Source organism: Coturnix japonica, chromosome 9, assembly GCF_054131305.1.
Source record: "Coturnix japonica strain WE chromosome 9, WE-NBRP24, whole genome shotgun sequence".
Taxonomy (NCBI): domain Eukaryota; kingdom Metazoa; phylum Chordata; class Aves; order Galliformes; family Phasianidae; genus Coturnix; species Coturnix japonica.
The window spans coordinates 1,953,120-1,979,978 of record NC_140671.1 but is presented as its reverse complement, the minus strand read 5'-3'; the positions used below and the strand labels follow the sequence as shown (position 1 = coordinate 1,979,978).

The following is a 26,859-nucleotide window of genomic DNA, read 5'->3' as shown; positions in this document are numbered from 1 at the left end:
TTACACTTTAGGGCAAAGGCGCATTTTCTGGAGTCAGAAAGAGCTTTCCAGCACCAAATGGTCCCAGCAAAAGCCAATGCTGAGCCTGCTGGGCCATGAAAGTTATCTGATGAGATGAGCAGCAGGGCATGCTTCACTCTGCCTAGCAAAGAGCAGCACACCATCGTTTTCTCTGCTCCTTGCATAATTTAATTCTTCAGTCGCTACTGAAAAGCAATGAGACAGGCTGATGAGACTCAGGTCTGCCATTTTAGGAAGATAAAAATAAAGGAGGTTCTCCTGCAGAACTGATTTAGTCTCAGGGAAATTGCATGCTGCTATGGTTATTATACTAAATAACAAGAAAAACAGAGAAAAAAATGCTTGCGTTAACACATCTCCAACCAACAAAGTAAAGGCTGGTTCCTTTACAATCTACAGACTTGATTTTTATCTTTGTGTTTAAATGGTAGAAATCCTGTTTGTCACTTACATGATTTTTAGCCCAGTTTGCTAAGGAATAATGGTTTGTGGAAGTCTGACACATGCAGAAATGCCCTCTGCACTAATCAGCACCTTCTCTGAGGACTGCAAGACCCAACCTGAGTCTACTGGCATGCCTGGCTGTCCCAGCATCAAAGTCAGGCCATGCCTTCGTTTTCTTGTGAACATTTTTCCTCCATTTTCATATATTTTCTCTTGCTCCACACACTGCGTAAGGAAGAAATCTCACTTTGTGAATGATTGTGAAACTTGTACATATAACTTCGCTGCATATGAAGCATTATAAAAGCCACTTCCGTTTTAGATTTAATTTCCTGTTGGACACAGTGAGCCAGATGGATCTATTTCAGGGGGAGGATCAGGCTGACACAGGTTTAAAATCAAAGATTATTGGTTTTGTATATTCAAAGCTGGAGTAGCTGAGAGCATAGTGTTCTGTGCAGGTGCTAACACATTCAGGCCTACACTATCCCAGGAGTATCCCAAGAAGGAGTTTACCAAATACTAAGGAAATATGGATATTCTTTTTTATGAGTATCTAGAAATCTTTTCACTTCTCCCTACAACACTAAGAGAGAATAAATGAAAAATATTCAACAAGCAACGAGATGCAATCACTAGAGAATTTTCCTTCTAGATGCAAAAGTTCATTTAAATGTGGGAGAAAATACAAGTCACCAGGAAGAAACACAGAAGCAGGCTTCAGTGGAGCATTGGGCTGCCCAAGTCCCTGTGATGCTGCTGAAAGTCAGAAGCTCAGATCCACAAACCTGGATTCAGAGGACTGTCCACATGACAAGGTTTATATAACAGAGTTTCCCAAACCACTCAGCCATCCATTTCTTTCTGAGCCAAACTTACTCATTGCTTATGTAAATTTTGTGTCAACTGTTTCAGCAGTTAGGCAGCTTAGTATTAGGTTATTTAATAGCTTGGACATGATCAGCTCCTTCTTACCTTACTCTTCACTCCCATCTGTTCCACAGAACCACTTGCAGTTTATCATCATGTTTTGGGATTAACAGCAGAGTCTGCTTTTCCTATTAGAGGTGTGAACAGTACCTAGTCCCTGCTCAGCACCTCTAGTACAGTGTTTGTAATACAAACAACATGGGATCGCACAGACCTCACTGGCTAGCAGACACCAGCAAAGGTATCAAAATCATTTTCACCTGCAGGTTTATGCTTGTCGTAGTCACCAATGGGATTCAGGTTCTTTGCAGATGCAAAATTATGCAGCTATCTGTAACCTCATTTTATATATAGCTGGATGGATAGAAATTTGCCCCACAAGGAATCAGTAAAGCAAATTTTAGTCCTAAAGAGGAGTAACCTTTAGGTTATACAACACTATTTCAATTGGTAATATTTTTAGTCTTATCACTGGCTTCAGTTCAGCATACACAGGAAAGAATGCCACCAATCTTTTCTACAACACAAAGCTTGCTTGAAAATGAGTTAATATAACAAAATACATCTTTATTTACAAAACCTTCACAACCCAGCGGCATTCAAGAGCTGTGAAAAAAGAAAAAATTCAATTTCTAAAAAGACAGTACAGCCCCACTGCCAAATGAAATACAAAAACCAGAGTAAAGAGTCCAAATGAAAAACAACCAATTAACCCTATCACCTCACCAAGAATGCCACAGAGACTAAATGAGAAGCAAACTTCTCCAGTATTGGAGATTTTCCAGCTGTCATGGTGGAGACTTTCCAAAGGAAGAACGAGCTCCTGTGCAACCAACCCACTTTTGCTCTGGTATCTCAGTACTTAGGATGCTAGTATGGGTTGTGGGAAATAGCAATTAGAAACTCTATGTAAACTTGCATGAATTTCAGTTTTTGACACATAAAGTACCTTCATTTGGCCAAATGCACTAATGCAGTTACTATACTTCTAACTACTGGCAGCCTTGATGCTTCTGGATCCAAAGCACTGGTAAATTTGGGTAACTGACTTTGAGAGGAGTAATTGCATGGGTGAACTGAGCAGCACGGGGTTCACTGCTGCAGGCATAAAAGCTATTTGAGCATATTATGCCATCTAACCAGTGATACCTGTCACTATCCACACAACATAGCTGACAGCAGAACAGAGGATGGCAGAGTCTATGATTTACTCAGAGAACAGTATTGGGTTTTATATCTTACTGGATTAAAATGAGCACAACTGCTGACTGCATCACAGATGCATTTTTTTTCAGGAACAAAACTCAGCAACTCTCTGATGATTCCACAGAGACCAGCCTACAAGAGAACACCCCTCACAGATATCTCTGCATAGTCTGACACAGCCCAGCATGAACCTGTGTAGGTAGCACTTGCATTTCATATTATCTGAATATTTAAAGAATTTCACAAAAGAGAAAGACCTGGAAGGATCCATTTTCTTCCCTGATCGGTTTATCAGACATAAAAGCCCAGCTGGGAGAGCTTTCATGCTGTGTGTACCAGTGATTCGAATATGACTCCAGCAAACCTGGTTTGAGTCATCCCTTATAAAGTGTGTGGCTCTTGCACTGGCAAGCACTGATTCTCAGGGGTACTCCAGCAAAGACAACTGGATTGCCTGTACAAGTAGCTCTGAAACATAAGCAAAAGGAAGATAATTAAGTTCCACAGCTGCTTTTTCCTACATAGGCTCAGACTCTCCACTCGCTCCTGCTGCAGCTAATGGAAGAGGGAATAGTGGTGGCTTGCACAGCCAGAGAATTTTCCTGCTGAGTGGATTTGGGTGGCATAGACAGAACAAAGGCTTGCACTGGCACTTTCCCTCTCACTGGCATTCTTTAGGCTTGCAGAGAGGAAGGAGGTATCAGGGAGCTGTGGGATTATACAGCATGACTTTTCCCAGTGCTATGCTATTTTGCAGTGAGTATTCAACCCAAGGGAGACATTGGCATCGCAGCAGCCTCTTACACATGCCCTAACATTTAACCCCACAGGGTAAGGTTGAAGCAAAACCTCTAGAGGATCCCAGAAGCTCAACATGTTCCCTTATATTTTGTCTATCTTTCACTCACTGTGTTCAGTTATTTAGATGCGATATCCAAACAATGTGATGAAATAGATAGCCCTCTCCTCCAGCTCTCAGGTACCAAAATACCCCTGCCTGATAAAATCAGTTTTTAAGTAGCAATGCTTAGAGAAGCTGTTTCAAAAATCTCTCCCTCCTTTTATTTTTTTTCCCTTCATTTAGTTTTCTTAATAATTACCCATTCTCTCTGGCTGACATGCAAATCACAGCTCAAATATTAGAAGAATAAATCAGATCAGTGGCAAATGAAAGGGCTTCTAGAAAAAGGCTCCACAGGAGGTGGTGAAAGGCTTAAAATACTCAGAAATCCATATTCTCACCTTTTCTACAGACATTCTGCTCATTTCCTTACACATCACTCTTAAGCCCTTGAGAAAACTGTCCACACTGCTCATGATGACAAAGCAGAAACAAGTCTGTTCTCTCCTGCAGTTACCCTTGGACTCTCCTCCAAAGCCAGGAATCAAGGGCACACTTGAAGAACAACATGTATTAGGCCTACTGATGTTTGTCAAAGATTCTCCAAACGGCTTTTTCTGCTGCAGTGTCTCCCTCTGGACTTTACTTGCTGAGGATGCAAATTCAGGATCTCAGGCTCACCCTTGTCTAGACGACAGATGCATAAAATTATTCAAAAACAAAAGGGCCTGAAAAATGCAGTAATAGGTAGGAAGCTTATGTGGGAGCTCCTCTGGATGGATGATCCATTGGATTTCCTATAAGAAGTGCTGCTGCATTTTCTTTTCATGTATGCCAGTGAAAGGAAAGAAGACCATTCTGCCATAAGACAGGTTCTGCCTCTATCAATGTGACTTTCAGACATTCATATAGTTCCATGGCAGTGTAGCTGTAGGTTTTAGGAAAACCAGACAGATGTCATCCATGCATCATATTAAGACTCCATGCTTTTAGCTCCGTGCTCTCAGGGCAGAGACTTGGAGTCAGTGGGAGAATCTCTGGTTTTCATTCTCAAATGCTGAAATTCTCTTGTTTCAGAGGACACTTTTGATCAATAGAACTACAATTAAGTTGGAAGCTGCTCAGTTGTCATTGACTTCCTTCCTTCCTGTTATCCAGAACATTGCATAACCTATTTTTTTGTTCTCTTTTGGTTTGTTAGTTTAAAGTATGTAAAGGAAATGACTCTCAAGTGAAACCCAACAAATGATAATAATAATAATAATAAAAAAGTGTGCCAAGTACACTGAGAAAGGAGAGACTGAATACCCATTAGTGAGGTTAGAGAGGGGCATTAATAAAAGAAAGATTAGTTAAACATGACTCATTTCTTTTCCTTCCTTTCATAAATCTTATTATTTCCTTGGAGAACAGCCACGCACTCAGTGCCTGGAACTGCGTTTCTAAATGATGCTCTTGGTTTAGCTACTACCTGCCTTTACTTAAAGAAAACAAATGGCAAATTTGGCAAAAAAAAGAACAAAAACAAAACAGCCCCACCTCCCATATTAAGGCCTTTAAATTAAGCCAGGTTTTCTAGCCCTCTGAAAATGTCTGTTGTTTATATATATGCAACAACAATGCTGCAGTGACAGCCCAATTGTTGCTTTTCCAACTCCAGACAAAGAAACTGAAAGGAACTGAGCAGGAATGTCGTAAATGGCTTCTAAATGGCAACAAAACCACCACACCAGCCAAAGATCTTCCTTCCACACCTGTAAACATTGTCTTTATCTGATTACATATTACAGATTACAAAGGATGATTCCACACAAACAAATGTGGATATTACCATGTGTTAATTATGTCAGATGCATGCTAGCATTGGATCATAATCAAATTAAGCATTTATGAGAACTTGTGCGTGGGTAAGAGAAGGTGTGCTTTCATTAATGCAAGGCTGGCAGTCACACAATCTATCCCCATGCATACATGGCTTTGCCTCTCTTTTTGGCAACTGAACTGAAAGTTGCCAGCAATAAATGCTTCTTTTTGACAAATCTGATGTGGACATTCACATGATTCAACTGCAGCCAGTTCCCAACTCTTACTTTTAATACAGCAGTTTGGAACCATTTTCAACCAGCCTCGAGCCGATGAAGGGTAAATAGTCTTTTTAAAAATACTACTGTATCTTTTAAGTATGCAGATTGCCAGGCTGAATTTTAAATGCAATCACTTTGCTTCCAGTACACTCAAAAAATCAGGAGTCAGTCTTGTTGAATCACTCCTCCATACCCAGGACCTGCTATTTCCATCATTTCAAGCCTGTGTGCTGCAATTATGTGAATTGTCCACTTTTTTTCTTTACTTTTTTTTTTTTTTCTTCAGCCCCCTCAATGAAATGCATATGCAATATAAAACCCATTTATCAAACTGGAAATTGCTGTTGTATTTAATCTTCCTAAAGAGAGCAAAATCAAATTATGATGTGTAAAGAATGGTAATCTGTGAAATTTAAGGGAATACTCCATACATGTTCCTCCACATCTGCAACAGAACAGGTCGAAGAGGTCTACTGTAGAAGATATGGGTAGGAAGACATGATGTGATCATACATAATGAGAAGATGAAAACTCTCTTAATCTTTGCAGATTGAATGAAATTTAATTACATTCTATATTGATTGTTGTGGATTACTGGAAAGAGACAGTGAAAAGGGAAAAAGGCAATTACAGTGAAATTGTAGTCTGACCCTTCAATTGCTTTTGGCACGAAAGGTTATGATGCAGTTGGAGCATCAAAAATTCTTTATCTTCTATGATAAATCATTAGCAACAGACTTAGATGCAAAACTGATAAGGAGGGAAAAAAAACAGCCAATTAAATGTTGTTGGGTTTTTTTCCCTGCCAAAAAAGGAAAGGAAAAAAAAAAAAAAGAAAGAAAAAGAAAAAAAGAAAAAGTAAAATGAAGACAAAGGAACAAAATACCAAAGTGTCATGTAATTTCAAGAATAATTACTAAGTCTACCCAGCTTTAGTTCACTGTTGACTGACAATAAATGATACTCATCAGTAGAAATTACTTAGAAAAAAATAAATTAAAAGTACCTGGATTGAAGAGCTGCAGCTGGAAAACCTCACAGTTCAAAATAAACCTTATATCCAAAGTCAAAGATTAATAGCTTCACTGAAGTTTGACCAAGGAAGTTCCAGATGCATTTCACTGCTTTCCTTTCCCACTACATGCTCCAGTTATTTACTCTTCCACCGAACAGCAGCAGCTGAACATAATGGAAGTTTTTGTAGTATGATTTTTTATTTATTTATTTATTTTAATTGATGGAAAACCAAAGCATGAACCATCTGAAAGCCATAGTTCCAGTGTATGTCTGCATGACCGCAGGGATCCACAGCAATTCCTACTCACTCTCATTCTAAAAATTCTTGTTCTGGTGGTAATTGAAAAAATAAGACTTGATTACCAAAAGGATACTTAATGTTTGGCTGTACATTGGCTGATCTCAAAACAGAAAGAATGAAGAGTTTAAAAAAAAGAAAGGCATTGTGATCTGGACAAATCTATCATAATAAAACCACTGGACTTGACTCAAACTTGCAGGAATTCATATTCCTTATGAATAAAATCTGCCTATCCGTGCCTGTCTCCCCCTGTAAAAGTGACTTTGACCCACCTCATTAAGAAGTAACATTCAAGAAGGCATCAGATGACTCTCTAAATTGCAATGAAGTACTGCATAGGATGACATTGGAGAAACCCTGCTCAACACTGGGATGAAACAGCACAGTTATGAGTGTTTGTGTAACACCAGTCTTTCAGGAAGGCACTGTAGAGCATTGTCACAGACAGACTCCCTTGAATTTCAGAGCTTCCAGAACAGCATTATGCCCATTAACTAATGAGTCGTGATATTAAAAAGCAACACCAGGGAGCTAAACCCAAACTCTGATGCTTGATCCTGATGTCACTTACATTGATGCAGTTCTGATGATTTCAGTAGGCTATTTCTAATTGTAAGGAACTGGGGGAGTTGTTATCACAAGATGGAAAAATGAACAAATACTTTAAGGATGAAACTGAGAAACTGAGTTTCTGACCAGAAACTGAGTGATGACCAAATAGTTTAACTGCATTGATAAACTGCTGTGTAATAAACAAATGTCAGAGAGAGATTGAGGGGAAATGGACAAGAAATCTGAACATCTCAGCTTGATTAATTTTCTGTATTTTTCTGTATAAGAACTTTCTAGAATAAGAAACTGCCTACAGTGTTTATTATAACCTGAAGGAGCAATGTGATATTTTAATTAAAGTAATGGCACTTAAAAAAATAAAAGCTTCCTAAATAGTGAAATAGCTTATGAAGAACTTTCTGCTTACTCTGAAGCCACAGTCATTACATGCAATGATGCCTGCCTAGAACATTATGGGCTCCTGCTGATCCTTTGGGGGATGCTATGCTGAGATGAACCCAGAGCTGGTAAAATCCTACCTGAAATCTCACTTGTGAATACCACCAAGAACAAAACAATTCAGAGGAAAAATAAATCATTCAATTGCACTATGATGGATATATTGAATTTGGGAGGAGAATTTTTCTCTTAGAATTTACATTCTTCAAAACTTCTCCAAATTATCATTAGAAAATGCAGCTGCTGAATCTTAGTGTTGACTCTCTTCCTCTAACTTATGAATGCACACTTTTGTGACTAACACCCACCCCTCCACATTCCTGCTCTCTCTTCTCTTTTTACATACATAAATGTGTATGTGAAAGTGGAAGGGGATGCCTGTTCAGTAGCAGTCACTGACACAAACGGCATGTTACTGTAACCACCCAACCTACTTGGATTTACAGGGTCACTCATTCAGAAAGTAGTAATAGTATATATACTTTATACTAATCCTCCTATTTGTCTGCATTTTGAGACTGCAGTAGCCTTTGTTAAATCAATATTACGAGTAACATTTTCACAAGCAGCCTAGAAGCACATTTGGTATCATTAAAAATATTTACACTGCAAGTTTTATTTGGTGCTCGACACTGAATGCTACTTTTATGTTAAAATCTCTTGTAAAAGTTTGCTCCTTCAGCTTCTTGTGGAAAGCATGGATGTATTTAATCACATACTTATTTGATGTCCTACATTTAGAACTTTATGAATCTATGCAAATGCAAACAGACTTCCTTGAAAGAATTAGTTCCTATATGAAACGTTATCTGTCCCTTGGCAACTGCTATGGCTTAGCCTGTTCTAACTAGTACAAAAGGTTTCTTTGCTTACCTAACAAGATTTTTCAAGGCTAGTGAATTAAAACGGAATGTAACAAAAGGAATTAGTGGATGCTTCCTTTCCTCTCCAAAGATAATACAAAATTTAAATGGCAAAGTCATTAAAGAAACATATGGGAGCAACGCTTGAAACAACTATTAAAAGTACACAGCATAAGAACTGGGTAGAGTGCTTTTTAAGTAATTATGAGACCAAATATGCAACTTCCAGCTAAAAAATTGATGTGTATTTGCCATAAAAACACATACCCACGCAGAGTTTGCATATTCAGGGAAACTGTAAAACCCGGCACAGCTTATCAGGACTTCCATCAATCCTTACACCCATGAACTCGGCAGCCTCCTTAACTTTCTACTTCAAAAGTCCTGACTTTGACCCAAGAGTTTGAGGGGGTGCCTTCACACCCCTCTCCAACAAACCCCTACAGCCTATAGCACCCACCCAGGACAGCTGATCACCATGGGACCAGCACCTCACCCCCCACCCAGCCCTCCGTACCATTTAGCTGGTTGTAGACCACTTCCTCCAGGTGGTCCAGGCGCTGCAGGATGGACTCCCTATCAGCCAAGCTGCCCACCTTGGCTCCTCGACTCCTGACACGTCGATCAGCGCTCCGGACAATCTGCACCAGCTCCTGTGAACGATCCTGAATCCTGCAGTAGACGGAGAAGAGGATGATTCCCACGAAGACCAAGATATTGACCGTCAACAAAGTTTTAATTTTCCGTGCCACCGCCATGAGAGCCGTGGGCGATGGGGGCACATCAAGGCGAGGCGGCCTCGCGGCCACCCGGCGCCGGGGCGCGGCGGGGCGCGGATATGAGCGGAGCTGTCCTTCAGCACCACCGCGCCGCTCCCCGCCCGCCGGCGTCCGCCTTCGCCCCGCGGGGCCCACGCGGCGTTGGGGTGGGCGGCATCGGGGGCACCGCGGAGCCGTATCTGGCTGCCCGCTGTCGAGCCGCCTCCTTTTCCTCTTCTCTCCTCTTCTCTCCTCTCCTCTCCTCCACCGGCGGCTCCCGCTCGCCCGCCCTCGCTCTCTCTCCGCCGCCCCAAACGCAGAGCGCCGGTGCGGAGTGACGTGCTCCGGGGGATCTCATCTACATGCACACGGTGGAGCCGTGCCGTGCCGTGGCCGCGCCGCCCTCCAGCCTCGCCCGCTGTTCCCCTGCCGCTGGTTTTCGGAGAGATGGATGGGTGAGTGAGACACGGGCGTTGCGTGGTTTTCTCCACCAGTGGCCATTTTCTCTCTGATGTCCACCTAAAGGGCCCGTATCCCACCCAAGCAAAACTGCAGGCAGCTCCTGGGAAAGTACAGGACCAAGTCTTCTCTTGCCTATGGCTGCACCCCTGTGACCCACCTGTCTTGCTGCTAGAAATGAATTGAATCAAACTGACATGCATCTAGCAAGAGGGAGAGCTGATAATGCACTCGGCTCCATGGGTTTCCCAGCAGCCTAAGTGCAACCTTGGCTTGTGATCCTACCTGGAAGTGAAGTGTCTGGGACCACTTCCATATGCAAAAGAAGTTCTTGCCAAACATATACAAGTGGAGAGAAGCAGCCTAGGCCCTTATAATTAAACACACACACAACAACAAATGATGAAGAACTCTCCAGATCACCTAGCCAGCCACCTATGGACACAAGGTAGAGTTCAGCCCTTTCAAACTGGCAGCTTCTGCATTCAGTGGTCCTACTTGTACACCATCCCACTTAGAGATTCTGCAGGACCATTTCCCATGAGTAGTTACGTTTCTACAAAGGTCGGTTACTTTCTACAGTTCTGTACTCTCCAATACACTGAAGTCTCAATATCTAAATCCGGGGTCAGACATTGTTTCCCCGAAGCCATACTGAAACTCACAGTCAGCTCAGTAGAAGTAGCTCTGAACCTGCAATTTTCTACTGTCTTGATCATTTTAATACTGTTGTTATTGCAAGTCTGTCATAGCATTACACTTTCCTGGCAAATACCAATTTGAATGCTTATTGAACTAATGCTCAAGTGCAGCTTGTTAGGTACCTCCACAGCATTTAATATATTATAGCAACACCTGCTGGTCTTTATATGGTTAAGAATCTGTTAGCTCAGTTTTAGATTATAAACTCCAAATTCACAAGTTGCCCAGAAGAATTCAGTTTGGATTCTGACTCATCTGCTTGTAGTTTATCCCCAGAGCTGAAAACCACTTTCCACTATCACAAAGAGTTTACCAGTTGATGTTTACATTCGCATCTCTGCAGTTTTACATGGGCTCTTTCAATGACAGGATTTTGTTTGTGATGTGATTTGGGTCAAAATTTTCTTTCACTAAGCAAATGTTTTTATATGGTCACTTAGAATAGCCTACAGCATATACAGAAGCACATGTGAGCATGCTTACATGGCTGCAACCTTACCTAACACCATTCAAATAATTGCTAGCTCTTAAAGATCTCTGTTCACTCAAGAAGCTCAAAGCAATTTACAGACAACATACTATTAGAACTGACTGAAGGATGGCAGTAGTGATTTGGAAAACTTTCAAGTTCAGAAAACATGTTTTCTTTTTGCATTGGAACAAAGCCAGAAAGCTTTGAAATATTCTCAGAGATAGCACTGAGTTGAAACCATTGTTACCTGGTCGCAAGGGTAAGGTTCCAATTTTTCCTTAGAAAGGCCTGTTTTGCCCGAAGAAAAATAGATCAAAACCAGTATATGCAACATCTAGTTTTCAATAAAAATGCTTCTGTTGAAAACATACTAATCAACTCTGATTGCAGACCCATCTTACAAATGGGAAACATAGAAAGGCACTGGTAATTTGCCCCAAATCAATGCAACAAGCCAGAGGCAAATCTGGGATCCCATTCCGAATTGCAAATCCAGTTCTCTCTCTCTCTCTACTAAGCTATTATTCTCTCTCATTGATTTTTACTCCTACTCGTCTCCATAGGGCTCATGTTTTCACTCATACCAACCAAGATGAATAGGAAGCTGCTAGAAAGAAACACCAAGATCCTATGTATTTGAATGACAGTCTATACTTGCTCATGCTCTGCTTTCACTGTCCTCAGTCAAAATAAGCATCTGGATGAAGAACAGCTGATTGATGTTAAGAAGCCAGAGGTAAAGATTCTGAAACAAAACATTCTAAAGAAGATATCAGATAGAGGTTTCTTCCCTCACATAGTAAAGATGGTCTGTTGCCTTGGGGCACTCCTGAGCTGTTACTGTACTGTCAAGTAGTTAAAGTTAATAATCAATGATAACAGGAGAAAAACAACCACCATCACCACCACGCTTTTGTTTGCCTCTATGAAACTCTGCTTGCTCTTCCAGAATGCTGATCTTGCAACAGTTATCTTTGCTTCTGTTGACCCTTGGTTACTGCAGTACATACCAGCTTGGCATGGAGATGTTTGCATAGAGGGAAACAATTGCTTCTGCATTTACAGTCCTGCTGTGCTCAGCTCCTGAGGTCAGAAAAGGTAAATTTCACTTTAAATAATAAAGAACTAAAAGATTTTGAAAAGATCCTTTAGTGAAGCATCAGTCCTGCAGCCATAGTCTTATCTGCGGAGCCCAGTATAGAACTAGTAACAACAATATAACTCCACCCCAAGTCCATTTAGAGCTAGGGAAGATCTTAGCCTCAACTGGTACAGATTTCAATTCTTCCCCAAAAGTGGGCAGAAAAAATTACTCAAGATAACCACGTCAGACTCTCCTGCAAAGAACCTTAAAAGTTTCCCAACTTTAATAAAGCTTAGACTCAAAACAATAAAATATTAAAGTGAAAAACCAGAATATCACTCCCGATAACTTCTCCAGAAGGACATAAGGAGGCTGATTTACCATATCTAAAGAGAATACCTTTCTGATCATTCTACTGCACAATATGAGACTTTTGCAAGAATGAATAAGAGAGACTTTGATGTCTGAAGTGTTTGAATGCTAGCTTTAATGAGAAGAAAGGTAAAGAACAAAATATGATGCCAGTGATGATCTGTAACTACAGATTCCAGCTGTATCTGTTCGTGCACATTAGCATCAACTACCATTTCCCTAATGAAATCCCAAATGAATTTGCAAGCCAATCACTTAGAATTTTAATATAAACTAATATTTTATGTCTTAGGTAGTTTTTACCTAGAAGAAGCACAGTAATGAATATATCAGGAATCGAAAAAGTGTTGAATTACCCAGACATACAGAACTGAGGCCCTCATTCTGCTGTGAGGAGGTACTGCGGCACGCTGAATAACTGCAATAGTGTTTGTGCAATCTCATTCTTGCACAGTTCCAATAGATTTTAGAAGGAGGGATTTGAAAATTCATGTTTGGAAAATCAAATGGGATGGCTTAAAATCTCTGCATACCTTTCAGAAATCAAGTGGATGCATATATTCTTTTAATTTTGGCGATATTTCTTCCCTATCTGATCCAGGTGAGAAGTGAGAATAGTTTACTGCTATAAGTGCATTGAACTCAGTAGTGTATGTTCATATTTGGCTATCATCAGCAGAGTCCCATTCCTGCCATGAGATGCAGGCTCATGGACTTCACCCAGTCAGACCCACTTGTAGGAAAAGAACCTCATACAATATTCATTGACTTCCTTGTCTGTGCCTTCATGCACATTATTAAGAGATCCACAGCCCTCCAGCAAAATCTTCACAACAAAATTAAGAAACACAGCCAGTCATCATGTCAAAGTCATAGGAGATTGAATATTCTAAGTGCAGCAGCACAGGGGTAAATTAGTATTGTTGCCATCTGACCCCAGAGCTGCACCCAATGCTGGCTTCAAACAATAAAAATAATGAGATTTTTAGATTCCATTTATTTCGAAACAACAACCGGCAGCTTGAAAAAACAAAACATGTTTTGGTAAATAAAGTTAACACTGACATTTTTAGCAAAGACTAGCTGATATAGTGGCTTGTCATTGGGTGAATCTGAAGAATCACAGCTGCCCCTGAGGTATTACGTTTTCAGTAGGAACAATGCATGTGTGAGCAATAAAGAACATTTAGTTCAGTTTTTATTTGGCTTTGTCAGAGATGTTCAGTATACTTAAGAAGGAATCAAACCATTTCTAGCATTAGAGTCTTCAATGTATTTTCTTAAATATAGAGTCTTAAATAAAAAAGTTGATGCATGGTGAAATTCCATCCTGAATACTGTGCCACTGGGCACCCTTAGCAGGTGGATGTATGATCAACTACAGTCCAAAAACAGAAAAATATGGAAAGCCAGCAGATTTGTTGCATGACATGGAAAGAGAAACATGGTATGGGGAGCTGCGAGCAGCAACACGTAGGCAGGACATGCACACTCAAAACCCTTTAAGCTGTAGATGGCTAGGAAGAAAATCTCTATTATTCATTAATTCTATGGAGAGCAGATAGATTAAGCATTTTTCCTCTTAATTAATCTTGCTTTGGGCTACGAAGTTAAAGAGCTTCATTTATTTATATATTTATGTGTTTTAAGGGAAATGTGTTTCTCACCAAAAATGCTCCTCAGTAAAATCACAGCCTTAAAGCTTCTGGCCAAGCATTTCAGACTGCATATGTCATTAATCACTACATTATGGCATATAATTGTAGACACAGAACACTTACTGCTTTTTATACTGAGCATAGGGAGATGTTCTGTGTCTGCTTTTATATTCCCAAGTAAAGACATTAATACCAGCCTTAAAGGACAGATCACATTCCACCTATAAAGGTATAAAGGAAACATGAAATGGAAAGGATCAAGACTGTAGTTTTCTTTATGCTATTTCTTATCATACATTATACTCAACATGTGTCCAATTGTATCAGCTCAGAATATTTCATGACATTAAATCCTTTTATGTCCATCCAGCTGCTTTTGATTTACATAAACCAGAGATGAGCAACAGACAGTGCAGGCAGCCCAGAGCCGAGTAGTGTTTTTGTTGGTGCTGGCTATTGTCCTCTGTCACCCAGGCACACAACCCCTGGGAGGACACACCTACACCAAGCTTAGCAGGGACCTCCATCAGCTTAAAATATAGGGATTTCAGCTGCTGCTTAGCAGGGACATTGCACTGAGCAAGCCTAATGCTTGTGAACATGCTTTATTCAATACAATTGGTAAGGTACCCTGCTAGACTAAATACTAAAGGGTAGCTCAGGTGATAGACAAAGGTTATTCAACTTTTGACAAAAGGTTAGGGGAATTCTCTTGGAAACAGTAATTGTCTGTCAAATGGAATACTGCAACTTCTTGAACACAGGAAAGAAGAAACCACAGCGTGAATTGGATTAGGTCAAGAGGAAACTAGAAGTGGGTAGGTTAATATAGAGCAACTTAATGAACTTACCTCTAGGATTCTAGGGCAGACTGGACAGAAAACAAAGGATAAAAGTGAGTGGATAAACCCTCGAATTAATTTGAAGTGTCTGCAGCTAAAACAACTGAAGCTGTTTTCCTCCTTTTAAAAACTTTGGTGGTCAGTAGATGGATTGGGAATTTCTTACAGCAAAGAAAGACCACAGAGGACTTAGCACAGATTGTTTTCCTGCAAGAGCACAAGTGAACTGACAAAGTTTCACAGGAAGAATAAAATATCTGCAGAAGTGGTAACATTTGCTACCACAAGAAAACAGACTCTGAACTAATATATTTTCCCAAAGATCCAGAACCTGATATAAATACAGTATCATCATCAGCTAATTTGAGTTAATTGCCTGCCAAAGAAACCAATCTGCAAGGCTGCTTGCAGGAAATATTTAGGGAGCCTACAGAATGGTCAAACCTGCTGCTAAGGTATCATTTCAAACACAGATGAGTTCTGGATCTGAGATTAAGAGAAGACTTTCAGTACAAACTGGTAAATCAAGCTGGCAGTAGCAGCAAAAAATAACATTTACAGAAATGGGTCTTAGCGGTAGTTTAAACTAGGCACAAGCACAACTACTGATTACTATCAAATTCATTCTATTGATTAATTCAGTAGTCTGTATCTCACATCACCCTTTTCCCCTGAGGCATTTTCCCAAATGTTTTTGTTCTCAGTGCTCAAATAGTGCATTTATCTAGTATGGCACCCTGGTCTTGGCTGGGAGAGGGACGTGCTTCCATCTGACATATAGCACACAGGCAAGACAAATAGTAATGGGCAGCAGTGATAAGAATAGCACATCTTTATAACATTCACTCTATGTATGACATAAATGAATACATCAGACTACTCTTAAAATAGCCTAGTCTAAAATTAGTTAAGAGAATACTGCCATGTAATACTGTAACACTACTGCAACTGGAAGAGTGGGGTATAAAGACCTGATTTAGTGTGGAAAGCCCGTCTTGAAAGTGTAAATTCATCAGCACTAATTGTGCATTGCACCAGTATGAATTTAAACAAGAAAACAGAACAGAATTGTGATGACTGTGTTGAAAAGCAGAGTTTTGTAGCTGAGAGTTTTCTCTATCAAATAGTGTTATTCTGCTGTTTGTATCTGTTGTGTGTAAATTAGTTTTCTTGCACATCTGCAGTCTCTCTTCCAAAGTTTTCCCTTTTTAAATTTAATAGGAACCAGCACACTTCAAAATAACCCACTTTGATTTGGAGTTTCATGAAAAAGAAGCTTAAAAATCAATACATCTTTAGTGAGGGACATGAAGCCATGTACTTCAGGCAGGCCAGGAACTGACCCATTTTTATCAACTCATTTGAAAAATAACTTTGTTTGCATGTGTTTCATTATTCAGCAATGCTTCCAAAAATGTAATTACAGAAAATATCTATTTCCCTAAAAGAAATGCATTGAAATGCTCAAAATATTAGGAGATTGGGACATAATGTTATACAAAAACAGGAATCCTTGACAAAAGAGTAATGCTTTGAAAAGATAAAGGGAAGATCAATACGTTCTGTCTTTATAGACTCTCATCTTGGATTCTCCTGTAGTCTCAAGTCAAAGCCTACTTTTGTCTGTAGTCTAACAAAGGGTATTGGTGTTAGGAAACGTACAGTAGCTATTTCTTTATGCTCCCTGATAACTTGTCATTTATAATCAGTCTGAAATTCAAAACAGCTTTTTCTTTACCTGCCCGAATCCCTTTGTAGAACAGCTCACAACAGGCTGCAGCATGGTTCCTTGTTTTCTTGCACTGAAAAGGTTGTTTCCTTTGTTCGGTTGTTCCCAATGTGGCTGTCTAAATGCACTGCCAACAATGGCCAGAGCAGAAAGCTGGGTGAACAATAAACCTGTTTAGCGGATGTAAGAGGTACTGCTGTAATACTCTGTACAATAAAATTAAATATAAATTACATATTGAACAGAAAAATATACCCAAAACTTCAGGTGAGGATGTGGGAAATCAGCCCCCATTCACCAAAACTTCTAATGTTAGGAAAGTATTTACCTTAGCTAAAGATCTCGCATTCACTCTTCTACTGCATAACAGCCATAGTTTCTTCCTTATAAAAATAAGGATTTCGTGTTCAGAGAAGGGAGAAAGCAATGTGAGGCAACAGAACCTTCATGAACACAGTCCCTCACCAAGAGCCAAAGCTACAGAAGGAAACTGCCTTTCAGAACACTGCACTCAGTTCTGTATGCTGGGACAAGGGGCTGAGGGATGACAGAGATTTTCAAATGAGACCTCCTAATTCTGGGTCCCAACCTCCTGCCACCCAATGCAGACACCATGAAGCGTGACTTGCAGAAGGTGCTGAACCCTCACAGCTCTTCCAGTGCAAAGGGAGGGCTGGCACATCGGCACAGAGGGCACGCTGTCTCACAGCAAGCAGCTGAAAGCTCAGGCATCCAAACACAAAGGTCGTGCCTAGAGATTCAGCTTAGCAGCCTACTGTGTACTGCTACTGAAAGTTATGGAAGGGAAATGCAAAATAGCACTCTTCAGGGCAAGTGCAAACCACAGCTGCATAGCAATTCAAGAACAAAGCTGGTTATCTGTCTCAGAAGTACCTAGACGTGACAGAAACTGCTTGTATATAAAGAAACACTGTTGCTTTATTTCTCTACATAATTATCTGTATTTAAGATGTGTCTGTTTACAAGAAGTCAAGCAGGATGGAAAAGGAAATACAAAATCACACTCACTTCTTCCACAGTGACTTAAATTACCTTCCCTGGAAACACAGAGTCCCTGTAACATTATTTGGTGTCTTAGTCATGAAAGCTTTATGGAGTCCTTCAGCAAGGTGCATTGTACTGCTGTTATTTCTGCCTGTAATCATTGTAAGCTTCTCCTCTGCAGTTGAACAGCACTGATATTCAGCACTGTTTCAACTATTTCTGAAGAAATTTAGGAATTTGGGACAGCCAGAAGTTTGAAAATCCACTTCTGTACTGGCTCTGATTACAAAATCTCAGCACTTTCAGAAGCCCATGAAATTAGAAAATGGATTTTTCTAATCTGAAAGATGGGCCAAGGCTTTCTCTTGCTTGCTTCCATTAACTCCAGCTAAGGAACACAGTGTGCTTACACCATCCAGAGGGCAGGTAGTGAGCCTGGTACAGCACCTGAAGTCTCAAACTGTTTCTTCAGCAGAGGCTGTAAATCAGCCAGTTGCTTTATCCTGACATAATTACATTCATTATGTGTGTTAGAGCTGATAAAGAAGTAGCTGGCAGGATAACAGAGTAAATGATGCCCACAACCAGCCTTCAGCTTGCAAGCACACAAAATCACCCTTGGAAACTCAGAAATCCACTAGATTAAAGCCTAAGTTCTTGATAAGGAAGCAGATGAATACTTGGAAGAAATGCTAAAAAAGACAAAATGCTTTCTCTGCAGACAATAAAATGCTATGAGGAATGAAATCCATTTCTTATCTTCCAATGCATTTTTTAGTCTGGATGCTATTAGCACAGCATTCCTCTCATCATTTGTAAATGTCATTTAGAAATCCTTGCACAATTGTTCTCTGCAGAGTAGATTGTAAAGTCCAGTCTTCCTTCTTTCAGCTTATAGACCACGCTCTGTGTTTAATAAGGATGCCGCATATCGTGCTTTTTCCCTTTATGCTTCAGTAGCTATGACTTGTCCCTCAGTACCCAATGAACCACACTGCCCACCAACTCCAGTGAAGTTTTTTTGTAGATATTTTAGTAGACGATACCCAATTCTGAAATGCTGCTTGGAATTTCTAAGGAGGAAACAGAACTCTCCCTGTTGAATTAATTTCCTCTAATTCACACTGTATGTCCTTCTTCAGTGCTTGTGTTCAAAGCAAGGATGTCTTAAATAATGTCAGACTTGCTTTAGATTTTGCAATATACTGTTAGCTTAGTTTCGCATTCTTTAAAGAATCTTTTGTTCTGTAATCACGTCATACAAGGGCATGAAAATACAACGGAGGAAAAAGGGAGAGAAGGAATCGAGTCCAGTGCCAAAATCAAACAAAAGTGAGCTCCTACCTTATTACTGTCAATTCAGAGCTAAAACAACAGAAAATCTCCTAAGAAGTACCACTCATAACTTCCTCAAAACAGAACAATATATCAGCACCCCCAGTATTGCTATCAGTATCGTTTATCAGCAGCTGGGTAGGCAGGCTGTTCCCAAATGCTACGTGCACCATGCTAATCATGCATGTAGTAAGTTGATGTTAGGACCTCTATCCATGCTGCAGTGAGCACAGTCCCAGCCAACTGAGTGGCTCTCCCATAGCATGCTCCGCATCTGGTGCAACTTCAAAGTAAATAAGACTGCAGCCCAATGCAGAGAAGGATGCCACATTTGCCAAAACATTAATGTGTGTTATGTTCCACTGTGAACTGAAAACATTTCCTAATCTATTGCCTAATTCAAACAAACTAAATTAGTATAATTGGAGAGCTGTGTTTACGAATACAAAGCATAAAAAAGGCAGCACATATTGTCTTGTTGTCATTCCTATCAGGCAGCAATGTTCAGTTCTGCTCCTTGCAGCCTGAGCCTACTTGTATAATGGATGGCAACATTTATCATAACAGCAGTGCAAAAGCATCAATTGCTTGATGAATTTATTTGTTCCTGCCCAGAAGTGAAGCTATGATTGGACCACTTTATAAACACCACGCTGATGTAGACTCGGTTTGTCACTGTTGATTGTACTTAAGGGGGGGAGGGGGGGGAAGAGAAAAAAAAGAGATCATGATTGAGAGGCTGGAGATTGAGTGAAAAGACAAATCCTCCTGATTAGAAGAAAACAACCATTATTTTACTTATCAAAAAATAAATGTAAACACGTTTAATACATCCCCGATCAACAGCTGCAGTAGTAACTCCTTACTCTGGAAGTTTTTTCCCTTACAAAACCAAAGTATTCCTGGAGGTAGAAAGCTGCAAAGAAAGCATCAATCTCCCAAACCAACGTGACAAGGCCCCTGGGCTTAGCAAAGCCAAAACACAAACCACATCAAATTCCTATTTTGTCAACTTCTTACCTTGCATAGAGAGATGTAGGGCCATATTCTCTTCACTCTGGTACTCTGCAGTCATTTAAATCTATGCTGTTCTTCCTGGGTAAGATCTTCCAATTTTTGTGCACAGATGGAAGAAAACCCAATGGGAAATAGGTCCAGTGTGTCTGAATTTGGTAGGTTTCCAGACTCACTTTAGCTCTAAACAAGTCTGAAAATCACTGCTTGAGATGGAAATGATCCATGGCACTCGGTCTGTACACAAAGTATAGTTGTTTTTCAAATTTTACTGCATTAAAAGGAAAAAAGCAAAACAAAAAACCCAAACCAATCCCTAGTTGGTTCCTTCTACTTTCCTCTCAGAAGAGTAGAGTGGAACAGGGCCAGGAGATATGAGTTTTGAATATTCAGTTATTTTCTGAAGCAGTCTCAATCCAGTTTCATCCCAGGGTGATTCACAGATTGACAAACAACACAAATGCCTTTATGGGCTTCAGTGAGGTTAAGAGTTGATCTTTAATGCAATCTTAATGCCCCTTACTCACTAGATAGCACAATACCATAAACGAGATTCTAAGAAACCAAAGCATAGTTACCCTAATACAACCAAGTACTTAATTTCATAGTTAAGACTCTTCAAAGGTTCTAAAGAAATGCTGAGCGCTTTGTATCTGCCACAGAGCTATTTGCTTAGCCAGTAGTTTTAGGAAGGGGTGACAGAAACCACAGAGGAAGGAAACAAATCCATCCTAGTGGGTGTATATACAAAGGAAATCAGCTGTATGTAACCTTAATAAGGAACAAAACAACTCTGTATTCAAGATGTGACACGGGAGAGCAACTTATTTAGGCTCTCAATTCCTTCAGCCTAGACTGAGCTATGACTCAGGATGCTCTCACATACCATGTTTCACGCAGTCAGATGCTCACAGACACAGCCCAAGGCTGGAGATGCATCAAGTCTGCAACACATCCCAACCTTGCCAAGAACACTTCAACTCCTGAGGCATGCAGTAACTGACAATACACACTCCATGTCAAACACTGCTTATGGCACAGCTTCTCAACAGTGCCAAGGGATGAACTGGGTAAAGGATGGTCTTGTGTATGAGACTCCTACCTTCAAGGCAGTAGAAAGAGTGACTTAGTATCGCCTTTGAACAGAAAAAAAATTATTAAAATAGAGGTTTCTTTGTAGAATGGGCCAATTAGCATTTCCTACTTCCTCATGAAATACATTCTAGAGACTTTATTACGCTCAGCAACTGAACTCACACCTCTGACTGGTGGGCCTTCTACACAGCACTTCAAACTCACAGTCAGTGTCACACAAACAAAGAACATTAAGATAACCATAGTACAAAATGCTATTCTACCTTATTTACTTGTGCCTAGAAAACTGCAGCAGTGCCTGCTTCCAACAAAAATGCTAGGAAGCCTGAGAGCAGGGCACAGATGAGACAGATTCCCAGCACAAGGAAAATGACCCACCAAATCCTGCTGCATCCAGTTTCTAACTTTACACAACCCTGTGGAAAATTGGATGACAGCAACAAGAACTGCTTGTGGCACAGTTTCCATGCTGCCAGTCTGCTGAGCACATGAATTAAGTGAGTCAACAACGATTAGTCCAACAGCTCAGGGAGAGGGATGGCTATTAATGCAAAATAAAAGCCACCAAAAGTAGGGGTAAGCAGTTTTTACTGTCCTCGTTGCTGTTTGGTGAAAGGCACATCTGCATCTTTCTGAGTTATTAAAGATTATTTCAAATGCCAGCAGAAAGGTTTTTACAGCATGATACATCCCAGCTTCTCTCTGTTACTCTGTTCTCCAGAGCACCAAGACAAGATACTTCCCCTTTAGCACAAGACTCCCAGACAATAATTGGTCCCCAGAAATCACTGCCTGTGATTTCATCTGAGGATGTTAGAATTAGCAGTGAGAACCTGTCCCCCCTTATACTAAGAACAACTTCACCATAATCTTTGCTCTTCTTCCATTTTACAGTGTCAGAAAGAAAAAAGGGAGAGCTTTGCTGAATAGCTACTGCTCTTTTCATAGTGGATAATGGAAGGAGTTCTCTAGAGTCAACAACTTCATGGCAGTCTGAGCAGCTCTTCAAGCCCTAAAGGCAACTGATCTTGAAGGGAGATTTAGGGACTTGAGAGTTAAAGCTGGCCAGCTGGCTGGTCATGCACAGCACAGAGGCAATGGAGCCAGATGGCCGATGTTAGGAAGAGCAGGAGAGATCAGCTTGATTGAACTCCCCGGGATCATTTACAGTCATTTCAGGACAGGCGTGAGGGAACCACAATGAGTGTCGTTCTGAACAGTTCTGTGTGCCTACTCTTGCTCAGAAAACAAAATCACATTCACCATGGTTTGCAAAAACTCCTCAATCTCAAAGTAAATCCTTCATCACCAACTAAATACCCTTTTTAGAGATGCTTTAGTGCAGCTTAATAGTTAATTTTCCATTGCCTTTACCTTCATTTTCCCTCTTGCTCCCAGGTCAAAAAGATATCTAAGAATCACCCAGTCTGAAGAGGCAAAGGGTAGCAGGGAGCACTGTTTAAGGAAATCAGCAGGACAGAGCAGTTGCACAGTCACTGAGGAGCATTAGCTTGGGCACAGGACCTGCTCTGGCCATGACAGCACTCTTCCCTGTGGCAGACAAGCTCCTGCTTTTCCAGAGAGCTCTCCATCAGCTCCAGGCCACAATCACAAGTGGCTTTAAAACCAGACTGAGGTTGCCGTGGAGCAAATCTGCAGGTAATAAAAAGGCAGATTTACATTGACTAAGGAATTTGCTTTCTCCCCATCTTGTTAGCATAGAGCATTTTCTTTGTTCAGACTTACAGGGCTCTGTCTCCCAGTTCCTTCCAGAGCCAGGCCTGTCTCCTGGAGTCTCAGGAGGCTGCAGTCTCACTCAGGATGTTTGGTCTTTTAATTCAATTCCTTTAAACCAACAGTACTGTCTACACTCCTTTCCCTTCCATTCTGATTAGTAGACCAAATATGTTCTACATGAATTGCATAATTAGATCAGCAAATCTATTTTCTTTAGCAGCTTTTTTTTCCCCCTTTCCCAAACTGTAGGGCTTTTTCCCTTGCAGAACTCCCCAAAGAGGTGCCACAAAGCAAAGCAATCATGCAAAAAGATTTATGACAGTCATTTGTATACATGAGTATGCTCACAGACATTCAAGTTCCCTCTTCTGTCTCCTCCTTTTATTTAGTGTGAAAGCGCAAGCTGTTCCCAAGTCACATTTATACATTTTTCATAAATCAGATATGTTGATATCATTTTAGAGATGGACATGAGGGCTTTTTTCTCTTTTCTTTTTCCAGGGTCCCAGTACATTTCATGCATTGCCAGCAGCCTCCAGCAAGCATCACATTTAAAGAAAAGTGACACTCACCTCGTGGTTAATCATGACCTGGGCTGAGCCTTTGCTCAGAGCCCCATGTTAGGACTGGCACTAACCTTGGGGTGGGAAGCACAACAGTCATAGCTCCTGCCTCACCCCCCTGCTCCTCCTTGCAGCTGTTAGGCAGGTACAGCTGGCATGCAGTCAGCTTCTGCACCTTCCATGTATCCATGTATTCAAGGCTGTAATGACTTAGGATGCAGTTTAGACTGCTCTGGAATGGAGGGTGGCTTATATTTGCACAGGCTACCTGAGTGTCACAAAGCAGGAGGTCCCACTGTGACATGGACAGATCAATTTGCAGCACATAACATGAGTAAGAGTGGAAACAGCAGGCACGCTTCTTGCTTCACTTGGGAAATACTGTCTTCACTCTATTCATAGCAGAATAGATAATACAAATGCAAGAGGAAGAATTGTCTATGCTATTTTGAATCCACTCCACACAGGTGTAAATGATCACCTGAAGTGCATGGCAGGGGGTGAATAAAATCATAGCACATCATTTGTCCTGAGTGTCTGACCAGGAACTCATTTCATTACAGCATGAAATAGAAACAAAGAACCAGACCAAATGGATTCCCGAGTTGAAAATCCACCCCATTATTCAGCTGAACCCTTCTAAGTAGTTACCAGAATACATTAATCGCCTGTATTCCTGGGAACATGCCAATGCAGCACATACAGTTAAAGGTTAGGGAAGGCTTCATCTTCACAGATGTGTTTCAGCCACCCAGCAGTAAGCCCACATCACATAGTCTCCTCTTATGACTGACTGCTCACAGGAAGCAAAGGCTGGGTGGGCTTCAGCTGACGTCAGCTGGAACAGTGCACTTATCTGTGCTTCTGCATGGCAGACAGAATTTGAACTAGGTAGAAATCCTTTTTTTCTGTCTTGTGGGAAAGTTGAACAAAGCTTTTTCTATTCCTGTCAAAAGTACATTTGCAAAACACGGACTCAAAAGCCAAAGAAGGTGACAACAAAGGGCAAGTTAAAAGAATTTGGGCCTTTTTTCCCCCCTCTTGAATAAGAAACAAAATATTGCTAGGCAAAAGACGATACTTCCTGAAAACATTTCATTTAATTGAATCTAGCAGGTTTTTCTGGTGATGATATTTACGCAGTACACGGGAATGTTGAAGTCTTATTCAGAAAAGCTTTGAAATCACAATGAAAGATGCCACCTCTATTAAAAAAGTGGTATCAGAAAGTATTCCATATTTTAGTAGTCCAGAGCAGCAAGAGCAGCAGCAGGAGGTAAAAGGAAGAGGCAACCAGTTCAATAAAACCAGCTGAGGTTCAGGCCAGAGAGCTACAAACAAGAATCTCTTCATCGTACAGACTACATTGCTCTAAGTCTCACATGACAAAATTACTTTGAAACTTCTGACGTGTTGAAGGGATAAAGATGAATATGACCAGAAGAGTATAAAGAACAACACAATACAATGAATGCATTTGAAAAAATGGTTTCTAAGCTATTATTTTCCTTGCCGCTTTATCTACTCTGTCTCATTAAAATACTCTTCCAAGTCCTGGTTGAGTAATAAAATGGCAGCCGTGATGGTTTCATGACAGAACAGTACATGAGCTACAGCTGAACAATTCATTTCAATCTCTCCCTGTCCATTTCTTGCCGTTACAAAAAGATCTAGTCCAGTAATTCCTATAAGTCCCAGTCACTTCACAGCAACCCTCAGCCTTTAGAAGACTACTATAACCCACCCAAAACATTCAAGGGAATGCAGTTTTAGGTCTTCACTGAGATAATGACTTTTTACTGGGTGTGGTGCCCCAAGGCCTCCTGCTGCAGAGGTGCTAAAATGCTACTAAGATTGGGGGCAACACTGTGTTGGTACATTTCACATCATTTCTGCAGGTACTGCAAGTTTTCTCACTTAAAATTGCTTTGCGGAGGGAAGCAGATGCAGGCTGAGATATTCAGCCTTCAGACAAAGAGCTTTTGGAGGGAAACAGTGATTTCATGATTAAGTTAAAAGCTAACAGAATAAATAGTAATATGTATTGAAATGCACAGCAGCTGGCCTCCAAGTTGATCAGCCCCTCTCAGCATTCCACAGCTCCCTAGTAAGGGAGTCAATTTGTCTTGAGGGAGTTTGCCTAAGGAAAATTGTGGATATGCTATCGAAGTCTTATCTTTAACTTTTAAAGAAGGGATTCCAGGTTTGGGCATGGCAGGTGATCACACTGTATGCTCATGCACTACTCTATGTCCCAAAGGACTGCAAAATGACTGGAAATCAATTTCTCTTTATGGTGCTTTCACTGTCTGATACTCATCTAGAGTCTGCAGGCTACACTATGAATGCTTGGAGAAACTCGGAAGGAGTTTTTGCCATAAGAAATTCCTCAAACAAAAAGTACTGTATGATCTAACCTTACTGAGATGGCACAGATGTGAAACCCACAGGCAGTTTTGGTGGGTTCCAGTTGCTTTGCGTTACCTGGGGGCAATATTTCCACACAAGTGAGAGAGAAGAGGGAACTGGGCAATGGGGTAGAACAGAAAAGGACAGAAGAGCATAAGGAGTAGAACTGGAATAAACGTGATCTCATGTCCTTCAGAGGACATTTGGTTTTTCGCACACATTTATATTCACTTGGTAAACCACAAAGAAAAACATTTAAAATCTCATTCTCATTTGGGAATCAGAAAGCTGCCCTGCTCAGATGGCTACAGCTGCCTTGGGATGCTCATCTCAGAAGGGTGACATTTCCCACTTCTTCACACCTCAGTACAGTGCAAAAAAGGTTTTTTTGGCTCAGGTAGACAAAATGGGGAAATTCTATTTTAGTCAGCCAAGATGGATGAGCAGACTACAGACTGGTAAAAGGAGGCAAGAATTAGCAAAGCAAAGGACTTTTTAATGGAACTTCATAATGTTGATTTCCATCAGCCATCGAGAGTCTTCAGTCACAGAATGAAATATATTCAGACATTATAACCACCTAGCCTTACTCTGACATTGGGACTTAACATGCCTCCTCTTGTTAATATCATCCAGCAACAGCTGCACTATATTACCTGTCAAAAATTATTAATCCAATTCTGTTTTCATGTATATTTATCATTTCACTGCCAACCACAGTCAAATGATTCTGTAAGACATATTGATTTCCTGGATGAATTAAATGAAAAGTATCTGCCGGAAGTTTTATGGACAGTGGAGTGATTTTCAGATACTTTTGGTTTTTGTTCCCTTTTGTTCACAATAACTTGCACATAATATTCAGTGAAGAGAGATGAACTACTAACTGGGGGTAGTTTCTTTTTAT

The 26,859-nt window shown here is 40.6% G+C and overlaps 1 protein-coding gene across 3 annotated transcripts in view; it reads right to left on the bottom strand.

Moving 5' to 3' along the window:
* GALNT9 (polypeptide N-acetylgalactosaminyltransferase 9) overlaps positions 1–26,859 on the bottom strand; it is a 309,645-nt gene that overhangs the window by 95,393 nt on the left and 187,393 nt on the right. The window contains exon 2 of one of the 3 annotated variants that reach the window (XM_085509388.1): positions 9,236–9,390. The exons of 1 other annotated variant lie outside the window; for it this stretch is intronic. Coding sequence is in view for 1 of the 2 variants with exons in the window: in XM_015877660.3 (XP_015733146.1) it covers positions 9,236–9,476 (241 nt within the window). In the remaining variant the exon portion in view is untranslated. Of the gene's footprint in view, positions 1–9,235; positions 9,998–26,859 lie in introns of those variants that run through there. One more of the 3 variants, XM_015877660.3, reaches the window with a different exon arrangement.